General features: G+C 42.4%; 1 protein-coding gene across 2 annotated transcripts in view; it reads left to right on the forward strand.

Moving 5' to 3' along the window:
- LOC141646272 (uncharacterized) overlaps positions 1-15477 on the forward strand; it is a 41504-nt gene extending 26027 nt beyond the window's left edge. The window contains exons 2-3 of one of the 2 annotated variants that reach the window (XM_074454223.1): positions 14603-14984; positions 15125-15477. In XM_074454223.1, the coding sequence (XP_074310324.1) occupies positions 14616-14984; positions 15125-15292 (537 nt within the window). In that variant the 5' untranslated portion in view covers positions 14603-14615 and the 3' untranslated portion in view covers positions 15293-15477. The remainder of the gene's footprint in view (positions 1-14602; positions 14985-15124) is intronic. The other variant, XM_074454224.1, reaches the window with a different exon arrangement.
- Positions 15478-17858: the final 2381 nt, after the last annotated feature.

Consider the following 17858-nt stretch of genomic DNA (forward strand, 5'->3'; position numbering starts at 1 on the left):
GAGCGTCGATAAACAAGGACGAACTTTGGTTAGGACAGTGAGCCTACCGACGTGTGAGAACGGTGGCTAAGTTGGATGTAGAAGAAATAAGGACTGAGAACCATATGGGAATTTTAATCGTTTAAAATAGGAGGTTTGCTTCAATTTTAATCTGTGCTGGCCACTGCTTGTTCTTGTTTTAATTATTTTTCTTTTTTTTTTTTTTAGAAAAAGATGAAGTTAATGCCAAATTAGGAGAATGTGGGAAAGTAACCGAAATAGGAGAGTAGAGTCAGAATAAGATGGAAAGTTAGCAGAATAGAAGCCTTTGTAGTCGAGTACGGCTTTTAGCAAATTATTTAAGACATCATCTTCTTTCATGTTAGCACGACGACGATCTTCTTCTTGCTTAATGTTTTCATTGCCTCGACATATTCGTTTACATTAGTAACATTACCCTCTGCTTCTAGTAACGCCTTCTCCAAGCGGACCAGTTCTTCGTCTTTCTCTATGTAATCGGGTTCCGTTGCTCCAATTACCGCTGTCCCACATACAAGAACTACCACAAACAACCACCACAAAGCCCTCATATTAACTTTTTTTTTTTTTTTTCTCTTTTTTTTTTTTCTTTTCTGCTACGTACCAATATAACTGGACTGATATCTTGTTTTATCAATATATATCGCAGGTTCAAGTTTGGGCGGAGTACGAATATAATTTTCCTTTTTTCAAGCTTTGTATTCCCTACAAAGGTAATACATTCATTTTTTTTTTCTTTTTTTTTTGAAAGTTTATTCGTAACTTAATTAATTATTTTGAGTGCACATATTTTGCCCCTCTTCTCTTGCTTGTATGTTTTCTTGATGACCCGCAGGGATTATGTTATGTCTTTCTTTTGGCCAAGCAGCTTCAATTTATCAGTATTTTCATGCACTGCAATCTTATTTAACCACCGCGGAAGATTTATTACTTCAGACAATATTTCAGCCTCCAGTCCAGTTGTCAGGGTGAACCCATTCGGGTCATCGCGACACACTTTTGAAGACTTATTGCTTGTTAGGGTGAACCCATTTTTGGGTCATCGCGACAAGTTGTGTCAGGGTGAACCCATTCGGGTCATCGCGACACAGTTTTGAAGACTTATTGCCTGTTAGGGTGAACCCATTTTTGGGTCATCGCGACAGGTTGTGTCAGGGTGAACCCATTCGGGTCATCGCGACACAGTTTTGAAGACTCATGCAATGAACCTCCTTATGAAGACTATTATTTCATTATCCTCTCCCCATGAGACCTGCCGGATGAATACACTTCTTGACTTGATATCTCTCCGACCTGTAAAAGATCTCCTCATATTCTTTATATTTACTTGTATTTGTCCTTTTTGCAGGGCTGCAATGGTGTACCTGAAGGAATTTCGCAAGGGGAGCGACATATATCTTTCTGTAGTTGACCGCAAGGATCAAGATGCTGCATCTGGAACTTACTTTCTTACAAGCAAATCGCTTCGTACGCTAGAAGGTGGAGCAGCCAGTCTAACAAGGGATTCTTTGCTAAATGAAATGTCCATGAAGCTTGACACTCGAGAACCAGACGCTTGCTCACGCTACCTTTTAAAAAATAACCTTAAAGTGAAGCCTGGTACAAATTATACTTATGAGTTACTTGGGCGCAGAATCATCTCAGGAAAAGTTAGATGGGGATCCTTCAACCTGAAAATTTACGGGGAATCGATCTACATGCCAAAATATTGGGAGTGGACTGAAGATGTACTTGCTCGCTTTAGTGACATCCTTTCGACTGCTTCTATTCGTCAAGCGGTCTATGCTTCCTTATATTCTTATGATAAGGATTTACATATCATGCGTGCCTTCTTCGAAGGATGGTGTCCTGGTACTAATACCTTTCATCTTTGTAGAAGGCGAATTTTCTATCTCCTGTGGGATCTAAAGAAACTTGGAGGTCTCCTGTTGTGGGAGAGATTTATGATGAAACGGTGCCTCAACTTAGCATCCTAAAGTCAACGACTGAAGAAAATAATTTGACTGTCCCTACTACGTGCACTTTCTTGTTTACTGCGTTTCACTACCTTGCGAAGGAATCAAAGGACAAGGGTGAAGTTTCTGCTCAGCAATGGATTGACTTTTGGTGCAAAAGACAGGTTGTACATCCGCCTCCTGTTAAAGCGCGAAGGACCACCAAAAATCCTCCAGCTTCAACCCAGAATCCAAGTGGTGAGATTGAGCCCCGAACATCTGATGAATGGACAAAGGAAGAACACTCCTTATTTGAAAAGCTTGGTTGCAATGATTCCCGACGGGCAAAGATTTATTTAGCCGCGCATTTATCATGCTGGCTTTGCGTATTTGTTTTCTTGGGAAGATAGCGACAGATTAATTAGACCAGCTACCTTCGAGATTGCAAGTATGATGGCAGAAGGTCGAGTTTTTAGTCTGGCAATTCCTGTATTAGCTAGCATTTACAAAGGTTTGAATGGGTTAACCACGTCTATGAACCCCGGATACTCCAGGTCATTCTTCCCAGCACATTATTTATATGGGTGGATTGCAAATTACTTTGACACTTATCATGCGATAAATCCATCACCGACAGGTCCCCATATGACTAAGTATTCAGGTCCTGTTGGAGCGAGGAATGGAAAACCCGAAGAAGCTCGAAAACTCATGCATGAGGGAAGAAAATTTGATGCAAAGCGTTTTATGTTAAATAAACACAAAGTAGATGTCTTGGTAGACAATGGTGACCTTGATGCCCTGGGGCTCGACTATCTTGCATCCCTCCGTTCCTCCTATTTGTGTTTACGTCTGAGTAAGGGGTTTCACCTTGAACCTTATAATCCCCATCGGTTTAGTAGACAATTTGGCTTTTGTCAAGACATTCCAGGCGTATTGAATCGTGGTTCAGACAAACCTGACGTCACATGCTTCGAGGCACCGAAATATTGGCAAGTGTTTTTGTTTACGGGTAGCATGTCTCGCGTTTACCTTCCCCGGTCCTTCGTTCGAGATGGGATGAGAATGTCACCCCTGGTTTTACTAAATGGTGGAAGGAACTCTACCCGAAGGATCTAAGAAAGAATGTTGACATTCTTGTGCATAGTACCGGGAGTGACCACAAGACTAAGAAGCGTGATCATCATGGGGATACTAGAAATCAGCCTCGAGAGCAAGCAGTGCCCCTGAAATCCAAAGTTGTTGTCCCTAAAGCGAAAGGCCATATTGAGGACAACCACCACAGCGATTCAGCTTCCGAGATTGACCCTAAACATGATCGTCGTGGCAAGAGAAAAGCGTCTGTCTTGGATGCAGATGATGTCAGACTAGATGTCCAGATTTTTGAGGGGGCGTCGAGTGCATCAAGAATGCCTTCGCAAACACTGGTTAGCTTCCTTTCTTACATGACTATCGTTGTTTATTTATTTATTTTCCTACTTGATCATTTTTTTTTTTTTTTTTTTTTTTTTTTTTTTTTTTTTTTTTTCGGGAAGGTGAATGTGCCTTGGAGACAGTCTCCTTGCTCCGGAATATCGTCTTCCGCATCGTCCACCAAAGATGAAGCCACGGAAAAGGGAAAGGGCTTATGATTCTTAATAAATCAATACCCGCAGGAGACTCTTACAGTCCAAAGATCTCGGGGAGCCGGACCGACGGATTCGTTTGCCAATGGTAGTCAAGTGCCGTGGATAGTCCACTTCAACTCATATGTCTCCTCCTTGCAAATCTGACGATCGAAGGCAGACGTTTAAACCTCTAACAATACCGTTTAAACCTACCACGCTCCCTACGTGCTCCAAAGCCTCATTTCGTCCCCCTCCTTCACTTAAGGGGATTTTTGACAGAGCACTAGACGCGATCCGCTTGCAGGTCTTGGGAGAATTAAAAAATGCAAGCTTCTCTAATGTAGGGGAAGTGGCAATGAAGGCTAACGTGTGTTATGAGAGCATCCGACAACTCAAGGGTGACTGTTCTTCATTACAGGCACGAGTGGATTCTTATGTGGGTGCGGTCCACGCTTACCTTGCACTCGAGAAGCAGGCAACAAAGTGTCATCATTCTGCATTGCTAGAGGACAAAAGACTGGAGTGGCATCAAAAGATTGAGGATACCAAATCTCTTCATGATAAGGCGCAAGAAAAGCATAAAGAGCAAGCTGTGGAACTTTCTGTCACTCTGGAAGAAATAAACGATCTTGAAGCTAAACTCAAGCAAGCACGAGAGAAGGAAAAGACATTGCGAAGCAATTTAGAAGCTGGGGATATATCTTTAATCTCATTGCAAGATGATCTTCAGAAGTTGGAGAGAGAATTAACCGAGTTTGACGATATCCCTGTTTTGAGTCCTGAAGAGGAAGCCTTACTTCAAGAGCGGAGAGTTGAATTGGAAGAGATGCGGGCTTCTCTGGATGTTGATCCATAGACACTTAGATTTTTTTTTTTTTTTTTTTTTTTTAGATTATCTAGATTTCATCCATTTTTTTTTTGTAGCCTAATGGACCAAATGCTTCTAAGATGTTTGTTTGTCTTAATCGTTTTCTGCGCAATAACACCCTTTCAGCGTGTTACATTTTATTATATTTATTTATACAAACAAATATTTACAATACTGTTTATTTAGCCGTTCACAGTTTAAACTCTTGCGGGCCAGGAGTAATTATTTTGATGTAATTTTTTTTTTGGTGTGGCTGCACTTGAACAAAGTGTTTGCTCAAACTGCCTACGTACTTGCAAAGCTACCAAGATGACAACTTGCAAGATCAAGCCAACGTAGTTCAAGAGAGGGATTTTTTTTTTTTTTTTTTTTTTTTTTTTTTTTTTTTTTTGGGGTGTGGCTGCACTTGAGCTACATGTTCACCCAAGTTGCCTACGTACTTGTGAAGCACAAAGTGTATTTCACAAGATCAAGCCGACGTAGTTCATAGAGGAAGGAGTATTTTTTTTTTTTTTTTTTTATGAGATTTTTTTTTTTGTTTTTTTTTTTTTTTTTTTTTTTTTTTTTTTTTTTTTTGTATACAGTTTAACCTCTTGCTTAGGAGCTTGGACTTGCAGTTTACGCTCTTGCTTAGGAGCCTTCACTGTTGGGATTTAAGAATAGTAACGCTTCAAAAACTTCCCATTGATTGGGCCTACTCGAACGCCGTCTTCATCCACGATTTTGTAAGCACCATTTGTATAGACCTCCTGTACCACGTATGGGCCATCCCACTTAGAGGTGAACTTGCCAACTGGCTTGTGAGAGGTGATGATTGGTCTTAAATCTTTGCAAGGACGAGGTCTCCTACTTGGAAAGAACGAGGGCGCACCTTTTTGTTGAATGCGCGTGACAACCTTGCTTGATAGCACTGGAGCTTTTGTTGAGCCTCTAATCTCTTTTCATCGAGAGCTTCCAACTCTGCTAATCGCAATTTGTCATTCTCATCATCTGTGAGTCCCTCCTGAATAGCAATGCGTAAGGAAGGGATCTGCAACTCCAAAGGCAACACGGCCTCCACTCCATACACCAACGCGTACGGGGTTGCCTGAGTAGGTGTTTTGTATGTGGTACGATATGCCCACAACGCCTCACCAATTCTTTCATGCCAATCTCGCTTTGACTTTGCTACTACTTTTCTCAACAAATTGCAAAGAGTTTTATTAAAGGCTTCAGCCAAACCATTTGCAGAGGCATTGTACATGGATGACTTGTATTGTTTGAACTTGAATTTTTCTCCCAGACTTGTCATCAGATGGTTGAAAAATTGTTTCCCATTGTCAGTTGTGATACGTTGAGGTACACCATATCTGTAGATGATTTGGGTTCTAATGAAGTCCACAACATTTTCTTTCTTCACTTCCCGTAGTGTGATGGCTTCCGCCCATTTTGAGAAGTAGTCAGTGGCAGCGAGGATATACTCGTGTCCATTTGAGGCCTTTGGAGTAAGAGGTCCCACAACATCAAGTCCCCAAGCTTCAAAGGGCCATGAAGAAACAGTAGGATGCAACGGCTCCGGCGGTTGGTGTATGAAGTTTGCGTAGAGCGACAGGGTTCACATTTTTTCGCAAATTCCATACAATCTTGCACCATGGTTGGCCAGTAATACCCCATTCTCTTTACACGATCATGAAGTTTAGGCCCAGATTGATGAGCACCACAAATGCCAGAATGAGCTTCATGCATTGCTTCGGTAGCTTCGTCCTTGCTTAGACACCTCAACCATTGGCACGAGAAAGAACGTCGTAGAGTGTCCCTTTATAGTGAATGAACTTTGGAGCACGTCGACGTATTTCTACCTTGTGTTTGGGATCATCGGGTAGTTTTTGGTGGTCCAAAAAATCAATGATAGGTTGACGCCTTGATCATCTTCATCAAGCGTGTAGACGCAAATCATGTTGGTTGTGTCTACATTTTCTTCTCCTTCAAGCGATGATACTACCCAACGATTGCAGATTGGGACTTTCATAGACTCTTCGCCCCGGTGCCAAAGTGGTGCAAGATTAGCAAGCGCGTCGCCCAACTTATTGGCACTCCTTGGCACATGACCAACATGGATGTCATCAAGTTGATTCAGCAGTTGTAATGCCTGTTGATGGTAGGGAATCAAGTCTTCCTTTTTCACTTCATACTCACCAAGGACTTGGTTGACCACAAGCTTTGAGTCGCCGTAGATGTCCATATCTCTAACACCTATTTCGATCGCCATTTGGAGGCCGAGTATAAGAGCTTGGTATTCTGCCATATTATTTGAGCACAGGCGAGTGAGCGTAAAGGAGTATGGCATGAGATGATTTTGTGGAGTTACGAATACAACTCTGGCTCCAGCTCCGTCCTTCCTTGCAGCACCGTCAAAGTACATTTGCCATGGAGGTAGGACGTCCACATAGAAAATTTCTTCTCCTGGGAGGTCATCTGAAATTTCCCACTCTGCTTTGGCACTTTGGATGATCAGCAAAGAAGTCGGCGATAGCTTGGCCTTTGATGACCTTTTGAGGCACGAACACTAAGTCATCTTTGCTTAAGTAACATTGCCCATTTCGCAAGTCTTCCGGACAAGACTGGTCCTGAGAGTATGTACTTGATTGGATCGGCTTTTGAGACCACGTGTATGGTATGCGCATGCATGTAGTGTCTCAACTTACGGATGGCGAACACCAAAGCAAGACATATCTTCTCTATGGGCAAGTAATTCAACTCGGCTCCAACCAAGGTACGACTCAAGTAATAGAGTGCTCTCTCTTTACGGTCTTCAATTTCTTGAGCACACATTGCCCCAGTGAGCGTTCTGTCTTTGCGATGTAGAGGACAAGTGGCTTTCCTGGAATTGGTGCCCCCAAAGATGGTGCATCGGCCAAGTACTTCTTGATGCTATCAAAAGCATTTTTGCATTTTTCATCCCATTGGAATGGAGCATCCTTTTTCATGAGATGGCTGAATGGTTGGCAACGTCCTGCTAGGTTAGATATGAACCTTCGAATGTATGCCAAACGTCCTTGCAATCCGCGCAACTCTTTTAACGTCTTTGGTTCCGGCATTTCGTTGATGGCTTTAATTTTTGTTTGGTCAATTTCAATGCCTCTATGCCTAACCACAAACCCCAAGAACTTCCCAGATGTGACACCGAACGCACACTTGAGTGGATTCATCTTGAGTTGACATTTTCTAAGTCTTTCAAAGACGGTTCGAAGGTCTTTGATATGGTCTTCTCTTTTCTTTGATTTGACAACCACGTCATCAACATAACACTCTATTATTTTATGCAGCATATCATCAAAGATCTTTTGCATTGCGCGTTGGTACGTAGCGCCAGCGTTCTTTAATCCAAACGGCATGACCGTGTAGCAGAAGATCCCTTTTGGGGTTCGAAAACCTGTTGCTTCTTGATCTTCAGGTGCCATATGTATTTGATTGTAACCAGCAGTACAATCCATGAATGAGAGGGCTTCATGACCAGTGGTTGCGTCAATCATTAACTCTGTAACTGGCAAAGGGAAGTCATCCTTCGGGCATGCATCATTAAGGTCTCTGAAGTCGACACATATGCGCAGTTGTCCATTCTTCTTTCTGACCGGGACAATGTTTGCTATCCAAGTAGAATATTTGACTTCTCGAATGAAACCTGCTTCAATGAGTTTATTGACTTCCTTTTCAATTTCAGGTACAAGCTCCGGCCTGAAACGACGTTGAGGTTGCTTTTTGGGACTGGTGCCTTTCTTGATTGCTAGACGATGAACTGCAATTTTTGGGCTGAGTCCAGGCATCTCTTTATAGCTCCAAGCGAAGACATCCTTGTACTCGACCAACAACTTGTAGTACTCCTCTTCTTCTTCCTTAGTCAGCAGAGCACTAACATAAATGGGGCGAGGATCCTCAGTAGTTCCCAAGTTGAGTTCCTTGAGTTCATCCACAGTCGATTGCCCCCCGTCTTCAAGTGTTTCAGGGGCCTCATCGGCCTCAACTTCTTCATTCTCGTCAGGTATCTCTTCTACTGTGATGTGATATGACGACGTTGTAATTTCTAAGTCACTTGACTTCTTTGTATCACAGGGACGTGAAGATGAGGGCACATGCTCTTCGGCATTCTTTTGATGACCTGTAAGAACTAGTACGCGCCTCCTTGCTTTGAGTGGCTCATGTTGGATGATGTCCACTACTTGCATACGCTTCATGCGAGATGGTATTGCGCTTCTCAAGTCATCGCTTACTCTCACTTCTTCTTCATTTTGTGTTGCAGAAGTTGAGAGAGGACGACCCTTGCCACTATTCTTCTTGGGAGCCCCTAGTCGACTGAAGACTGTTTTTGATGGACCGCCCCAGCGTTCATGTATTGCGCCCTTCTTGTTTATGCGCAAAGAAGGTGTTGACACTTTACTTTCTCCTTGATTGCCAAGCCTAGCAAATACAGAAATGTGTTTGGTTGAAGCACTTGGTCTCCCTAATCTTGTGAATATAGAAGGGCGACACTTCTTTGCAGGTGGACTTATTCGATCGAAGACTGACGATGGATGCATCTTTTCCTCTCCTTCATTTTCTTCGACCTCTTGTACTGTGATGTGCTGAGAAGACGCAGTAGCCCCTTTTCTACGAGCACCAATCTTCACAGGCGCAGGAGACTCATATCCGAGTCCGGCCCTAGTCACCACGAAGTTCCCATCTTGCTTGAATACTTCATGTTGCGCTTTGTTCAAACCGTACGGCTCAACTTCTACAACTTTACCGAGAGGAGTCAGATTTGTAAAGTCATATCCAGCCTTTGCTAGTAGCTTGTAAGCATTGGAATCAAATATCCCCTTGTTTCCCTTACTTGATGATTGACTGGATGAACAGACAAAACCATTCGGAGGGGGTCTCACAATCTTCGTTTGAGATGAACTTGGTAGAGGTGTAACGACTTTGGCCACCCATTCCTGCTTGAACACCAGACTTGACTTTTTATCCTTAGGCTCTATCTTTGGTGTTAGACACTCTGCAAAAGGACTCTCTCCATCTTTGCGGCGAGACTTTGGGATGTAGCGTAGTACTGGTGGTGTAGTTTTCTGCGGCGTCTCTTGCTTCTTGGGTGATGCCACAGGAGTAGCTATTTTGCTGGCCTTGTCTACATCTTTCTTAACATCATTTTCTTTAGCAGGACTTGCAGCTTCATCCTCTTTGACGATGTTCTTTTCCCGCTTACCTCCTTTTCCTGTTGAAGAGATGGTGGTTGGCATGAACTCACTAGAAGTACCGTTCTCTTCAAAGAATTTTGCGTCAGCGAAGAAAGAGTCGACCTTAGAGAAGGGTTTGGCGTCTCCGTCTATCTTCCTTTCACCACCACGATAATATTTCAAGCATTGATGGAGGGTTGAGGCGACAACTCCGTTTTCGTGCTTCCAAGGTCGTCCCAGCAATAGTTTGAACGATGTCTTGCCATCCATGACATGGAACAACGTGTCGGAAGAAAGATCACCCATGGTAAGGTTCACGCGGATCATGCCAACTGCGCGCTCCCCATTTAAGTTGAAACCATGAATCATTGTTCGACTCTTTGGAGAGTTCATCCATCGTGATCCCTAATTCGTTCATAGTGGCTTTTGGCATGAGATTGACTCCTGAGCCTCCATCTATTAAGATGCGCTTGACCTTTTGCCCCCGGATGTACCCGGACACATAAAGTGGCCTGTTGTGAGGTTTGGATCCAAGAAGTAAATCCTCATCTGAAAAACTCAAGGCTGCATTGCAGGAGACACATCCAGTTGATTGCTCAAGAGGCTCAATTTTTTCTTTCATCTTGCCTGCATACAACTCGGGCTTCTCAAGTCCTTGAATTATCAGCTGACGCTTTTCTTTGGGTAGATGAAAGATTTGCTTCCATCCCATGTTTGTAGGAAGGGCGTCAAGAGCGGCCACTATTTCGTTCTCCTTTTCAGAATGCAACTGTTGTGGCAATACCGCATCGTCTGGGCCTTCTTCCTCTATCTTCCTTTTATCATCACCACCTTCCGTAGCTGAGATGGTGTACACGGTAACCTTGTTTAAGAAGTCTTGTGGGAAGAATTCTTTTAAGGTGACGGGACTTGGTGATTCTTGCTCAAGTAGATCGATAGGCAAGACATGTGGTTTGACCACTGTTTTGGGCTTTTTCTTTCCCTTCGTCTTGCGAGGTTTAGTCCTCTTTGATTGTTTTCTTCGACGGTGAACAGGTTGCGCTGTCTGCCTTGTTTGTTTCTTTGACTTCTTGCGCATAACCAAAGTCCAACCTTCATCGTCATCTTCATGCTTCTTTTCCTCATTCTTATCCTGAGGAGGTAATCTTTCTTCTAATGACATTGGAGGTAGTGACGACAATGACCCTTGGATCCGTAATGCCACAGGCTCAAAACTCCCGAACTGCAACATATACACACATTGTCCTTGCCGTGTAATTGGCTCGTCAAGTTGTTCCAGGACTACAGTAGTTTGATTTGTGGTTACTGTGTCCTCCAAGTCAAGAATGATCTTCCCTTCCTTGGAGAGCTGCATGATCTTCTCCTTGAGTGTTATACACTTTTCAATAGGATGACTCACCAGCCTGTGATAACGACAGTAATTGGGATCGTTTGTCTTGTTTGCTTGCTCAGGCCGCTTGGACTCTGGCAATTGTATAACCTTCTTTTCTAAGAGGTCATCAAGCATTCCAGACAAGTCAGAATCTGGGAATGGGTATTTCTTAGTCTGCAACTCTTTCAATGTAGGCTTGTCTCGTTGGTAGTTGTAAGAGAATGACTCTTTCTTCTTTTCATACTTAGGCTTTGACGAGATTTTGACAGGTGCACTGCTGGTTTCGACGACCATTGTTTCCTTTGTCGACGATTTGGAGTTCTTATCAGTTTTCTTGAACTCCTTCTTTTCACTTGGCACCTTAGAAGAACTTGGTCGAGCACTACCATGTTCTTTGATTGTGATCTCCATGTCATGGGCGCGGGTAGCCAGGTCTTGGAAGCTCTTTGGCATGATCCCTTTCAGGATGTAAAGAATGTCCCATTTCATCCCGTTGACGCACATTTCAACTGCTGACGCTTCACTTAAGCGATCCTTACATTCCGGACTCGCGCGCACGCCACCCTGTTGATGTAATCGACGACAGGCTCATCTTGCCATTGAGATGTCTTTGTCAATTCGCTCATGCTGACGACACGTCTGGTGCTGTAGAATCTGTTGAGGAATTCATCTTCCATGTGACCCCAGCTGTCAATTGACTCGAGTCCGGATCGTGTACCGGTCGAACGCGATCCCTTTGAGCGAACGAACGAATCGCTTCACCAAACGATCACCTTACGTTCCAAAGCATTGTTGCATGTCTCGACGAAGTGGGCGATGTGTTGCTTTGGGTTCCCCTTCCCATCGAATCGTTGAAATTTTGGAGGCCGATAGCCGAGATGGCATGCGCTTGCAGATGTCAATCCTCTTAGTGTAAGGCTTGATGTAGCGTCCACTACTTGTCGAGCTATCATCCAACTGACACTTGATCGTCTTGGCTATTAACTCCTGCAGCTTCTCTTCAGTGAAGTTGCTGATCTCATTCTTTGGCTTTTCCCTATCCTCGCCAACTTCTCTATCGCTATCAACATCCCTATCGGTGTCACCATGCTCGCTCTCGGCCTTCCTGTCACGGAGTGCCACCACCTCTTTTTGGAGCTCATCAATTTTTTTGTTCTTTTCTTCATTCTCCTTCATCATCTTCTCAAGGAGTTCATTCATTTTCTGCATTCGATCCTCAAGAGTATCACCACTTATCACCATGACTGAAGCGACGCTAGGAGTTGATGTTTCTTTCTTCTTTGGCGACGCCTTGGATTTGCAGGGGGAAGCCTTTTTGTCAACCTTAACACTTCTAGTCTCCTCGCGTGAAGGAGAAGAGGCGGCCAGGAGCGCTGTAGCAGCAGCAGCTATGGAGGCGACAGAGAATTTGCGCGGCCTAGTTGGGACGTGTGCAGAGCGTAGACTGGCAGCAGCAGCATTGACAACAGCCTTCTTCGCCATTCTTCTTGTGGAGATGCCAACTGACTGCGTAGCAGGGGAGGTAGCAGCCATGGGGGTACCCTGCAGGATATCTGCGTAGGTCTTCTTGGATGGACTGGAGGAGGTGCTTTGCTTGGTAGACATCTTTTTGTTTTGGTAGACTTGAATAAAACAGCAGTAGAGATGAGAGGTAGAGATTTTCACGTCGGGTTCACCAAAATTTGTAACAGCAAATTTTGTATAACGATAACTGAAATACAAAACAAGGAAACAATCAAATTTTATTAATAAATATCAAAAGTACGTGTACAATCTCTAATGTATCCTCTGATTCTAATATCCCGTAAGGGGTACGTGTACGGGGTACACGTGAGGGGTGCGCGTGTAGACAAATTTAATTGCTCTACGCGCGATGTGAATTTGATTTCTTGAGAGGGTCGCGATGACTTGAATCTCTCTTGAAGGTTTGAACTTGTGATTGAATCTTCAACGCAGGCGGCACGATTTGATGTGCTTGTTGACTGCTTGCAATGATTTTGACAGAGAGGATTTGTAGGAATTTGTACCTTGTTCTCTCTAGCTCCTTTGCAATTATGAATTTCCAACCCCTTGAATGAATGAGAAGAGCTCTATTTATAGAGTTTCAATTCCCCTTATTGGACTTTGATGGTCACAGGCCCATTTGTGGGTTTATAAGCAACCTTGGCCCAAATTTAATTCCTTCTGGGTTTATTGATCCGAACAACTCCTTTTGTAATCCGAATCAGCCCATATTTCATTTAATCGGGACAAATTAATTAAATTAAGTTAAAATTTGGTATTAACTCAAAATAATTAATTCATTTTATTTATTCGGCACTTTAATAAATTTTTCGTGCCTACATATCTCAATCGAAATATGCTGCTGATATTATTGAGCGCGCTGGCATGACGTCGTGTAAACCGGTTGCAACACCCGTTGACACCAAGCCCAAACTTAGTACCTCGTCCTCTTCTGCTCCATACACGGATCCCACGCTGTATAGGAGTTTGGCAGGGGCTCTTCAATACCTCACTTTTACCCGTCCCGACATCTCCTACGCTGTCCAACAAATTTGCCTCTTTATGCATAATAATCCTATGGACGAACATATGGGAGCTCTGAAATGGATAATTCGGTATTTAAATGGTACTGCATCGCGTGGTTTATGGCTTCGTAAGTCTTCTCCAACTCATCTTACAGCATATACCGATGCGGATTGGGTGGGTGTCCGGACACGAGACGGTCGACCTCGGGTTATTGTGTTTTTCTTGGTGATAATCTCATTTCTTGGGCTTCCAAAAGACAGCCTACATTATCACGATCTAGTGCCGAAGCCGAGTATCATGGTGTAGCTAATGTGGTTGCGGAATCGTGTTGGTTACGAAATTTGCTCGTCGAACTCCATGTTCCAATGAAGAAAGCCACTCTTGTCTACTGTGACAACGTTAGTGTCATATATCTCTCCGACAATCCCGTCCAACACCAACGCACCAAACACATCGAAATGGATATACATTTCGTGCGTGAAAAAGTGGAACGCGGCGAGGTTCGAGTTTGACACATTTCTTCCCGCTATCAAATAGCGGACATATTTACTAAAGGATTTCCGTTGATTCTGTTTGACGACTTTCGGGACAGCCTAAACGTCCGATCACCTCCCGTTTCGACTGCGTGGGAGTGATAGAATAATAGTAATTATGTAAATAATTGCTCATTATTTGTTACCTATTTTAGTATAATATTTGTTGTAATCCTTTCCCTTTTATTAGCTGATTAGTTCCTAGGTTATAGCAAGTTACATTATATATATATACTCTGTGATTAATCAATAACAAGCATCGATTAATATCTTTCACTCCATTCCCCCTTCATACAATTTTAGAGTGAACCAAACAATAAATAATAGGTATGGGGTTGTAAATCCATCCTCTCATGGTATCTCATTCCATTCCAATCCATTCCAACCTTTTAAACCAAACGGCTCCTTAGTTTCTGAGTTTAATATATAGTATTTGATATGTTGATTAACACTAAATAATATCTGCAAACTGCATAGTATGTTGATTGATGGACAATTGGACATGCTCGTTGTATTATATTGAGTTATTTACCGTAAGATGATGTTTATTGAGTTAAGGCAGAAAGAAAGCATGGCCGGCCAACAATGCTCATCAATGGACACCAAAGCTGCAATGGCGAAATATATCAAAGAGATGGACAGTTCCGCCGAAAAGAAAGGCGTTGATCAGGATAAAATCTCCATAACAACCGGATTTATGTTTAACGCTCATAAGGTTGAAAATACTGAACTGCATATCATTGATCAGCATCATTGGTCTGGAAAATTGGATCCAGAATGGCCATTCCTTAAAGTCCTCCCATGGAAGCCGCTTGACGTACCGCCATTCAAGCACCAAGGACCCCTTCCGACTGGCTCTGTTGCTGGAATTGTCTATGTTGAGTCCCATGACTCAACTGCCCGCAAATGGCTCCTTGCTTTTGACACGGTCAACTTTAGGGTAATCAAACTCAACTTATATGATATGCAATCGAGTCATCTAAGTCGGTAATGAGTTTAAGCTCTGGTCGAGTGAAAGCGGGTCATTTATTTTAGCGACTTTACCAACTCAACAAATTAATGTCACTCTCTTGTATACAGGTTCATGTGGAGGCGGGTCCTGCGGGATCAGTTGACTGGGGGAAAATCAAACAGAAGTTGGATCAATCAGGACGCGAAAGTGAATACGCAGATCGAGTGTTGGGAGGCAGGGCTTTTGCTCTATATTCTACAAAGTCAGACAACTTGTTTTCGTTTTTCTTGAATTAAATAGCTACTCTTATATGGCAACACGCGTCTTCTACTTCCTGGTATTACAGTCCTGGATCACTATTATGTCTTATTCAACTATCAATAAGCTTACAACTCTTATCAAACGAAATATGGGCCCTCCTAAAGTTTGTAATTGGAATTCGTCAGTCTATTTATAGACAAAAATAAACTATGTTATACTCCGTAGTATTTTATTGTGTGACTGAATTTGGGTTGTAATGACGAGTTCTTACTGCAAAAGGCATGACGTAATGATCCACAGATTGTTAGACTATAAAACTGATCTTGGACTTCAATAATGAGCTTAAACTTTTGGTTAAGACGGTTTCTTGACATGGTATCCGAGTCGTGTGATTGAAAGGTCATGGATTCAAATTTCACCATCCCCATTTCTAAAGTGGAATAATAAGCACTAGGTATAGGAAGACTTAAAGTTGCATCTACACTTCAAGTCCAACGGACATTCGTGTAAGGGCCTGTTAGAGTATGAAACAGATTTTGGGACGCAACCCAAATGTCGCGTGCGGTCCCAATTCACTTCAACTCCGTAGATTTTACATTTTTACACTTTATTTGTAATCAACTAGAATTTGTAATGGTGATAGTCCAAGATTACTTCTTATAGTCGTATTTTGGCTTATGAGTCTTAATGTAGCTGACTTTATTTTGCATTTATATTTTATATCGCTATTCTGTATTCAGTGTTTTCTGCTACATGACTTATATTCCTACTACATGACATGTATTATCAAATAAGCCTCAATAAAAAGTGTTCATAAATAAAAACCTCTTCCTACCTTTAACCTTGATATTACTTATCTCCTACTTTCAATAATCGTATCGCTTACTTTAATTGCTTTAGCGTGTCAGATTGTTGACGATCATGACTAAGATTACCGACACACACTCCGAGCCCGAGAAGTGTGCTAGAACCTTTGTAGCTTGCATTATTGCCTTGGTGCCAGGTAAGGATGGGCGCCATAATTCGATAAAAGTACCGGACCATAACATTAAGTATCAGAGCCACTTTTCGAATGGGCGTCTGCGGTAAATCATTGGTTCATCGAGGATCAATACAATGAGTACAGAAGCTCCGACTCGTACAAATTTACTAATCCAACTTGTACAACTAACCCTAGTTGTAACTCAAGTGAGTTGATAGGCTTATCGTGTACTTATGCAAAGATAATTTCCCTAGACACAAGTTAATGTAGCAATAGGGGTCGAACAGAAGGAAACGGGAATTACGTCGTGAATTTCTATGGGTAGATTCTTACCAAGTTTGACAGGGCAGTCGTATACCTATCAAAAATAACCAACTGGCTCTAACTAATATAGCTAGGGAAGTCGGGTCGATCTCCACAGGGAGATGGGAAAATGTCAGCTTTGTCTAAGTTCGTCACGGTAAACAACTTGGGGGTTTTGATTTGGTTGTTCTAAACTAAAAGGATTGAGGAAGAGAAACAGATAGGGGAATAAAGATTAAGCAATTAAGGGAAAAACAGCTAAGACAATCGGTTCACCATGATTATTCAGTCAAGCAATCTAGGTCTCAGATCAATGCAAGTATATTCTATGGGGAAGTAAATATCTCCTTCCGGTCTCAATTCGCCCTAAAGCACAAATAGCTTAGCTTCCGCCCTCACTACGGTGCCCTAATGTTTGCTACGAGTCTCACCCTTTCCAACCTTCCGGTCCAGGTCAAGGTTTACTACGATAAAATGACTAATTGCGTCGACTCAATTAGACATAAACAATTAACTGTAGCGATTAACAACAAAGACTACACAAGCATTAACCTAATATGGCGATAACTATTCCTTCATGATCATGGATTCCCTAGTCTTAGCAAGAGGGAGTTAGCTACACATCATTATCGACTCAACAACAATAATATATAAACAATCGGAATTAAACATGATAATAATGAAAATGAAGAGATGAAATAAGCAATACTAAAAGTAATAATAGAAAGGAATAAATTCAAATAACAATTATGATTAAGAAATTAAAAAGGAGTAATAATACCGATTACAATCCGAGTAGAAAAGAGTAAAGAAGAGGGAAGCAGTGAGTAAGATCAAGCAGAGGTAAGTCAGGAAGAGTTACGCAGTCTACTCCTTTTAGTAGCACACGAAAATCTCCCCCTTAAACCTAATCCAAAGCCTAATTACAAAAGCCCATACGAAAATAGGCGGAAAAATACAAATACAAGGCAAACCACTCGATCGACTAAACTAAGCAAAATTCCCTTCGATCGAGTAGAAACATTACTCGATCGAGTAACTCCTTATTGTGGCATGCTCGATCGAGTAGATAAACAACTCGATCGAGTAGATAAACAACTCGATCGAGTGATCTTCATGGTATAAAGCATTCGATTGACTGGATAAGTGGTCGATCGAGCTATATTAGCACACGAGGCACTTCAACACCTTCCGAAATCAGCTCACGCGTCTTCAAAGTGATAGATTCCAAGCTCCGGCTCCTTGTTCTCCATAAATGCATGCAAATGGGATGAGTTTAGGCTCGATTTATCTTCTCTTCGGTCTATTCCTGCAAT

This window comes from Silene latifolia, chromosome 3, assembly GCF_048544455.1.
Source record: "Silene latifolia isolate original U9 population chromosome 3, ASM4854445v1, whole genome shotgun sequence".
NCBI lineage: Eukaryota > Viridiplantae > Streptophyta > Magnoliopsida > Caryophyllales > Caryophyllaceae > Silene > Silene latifolia.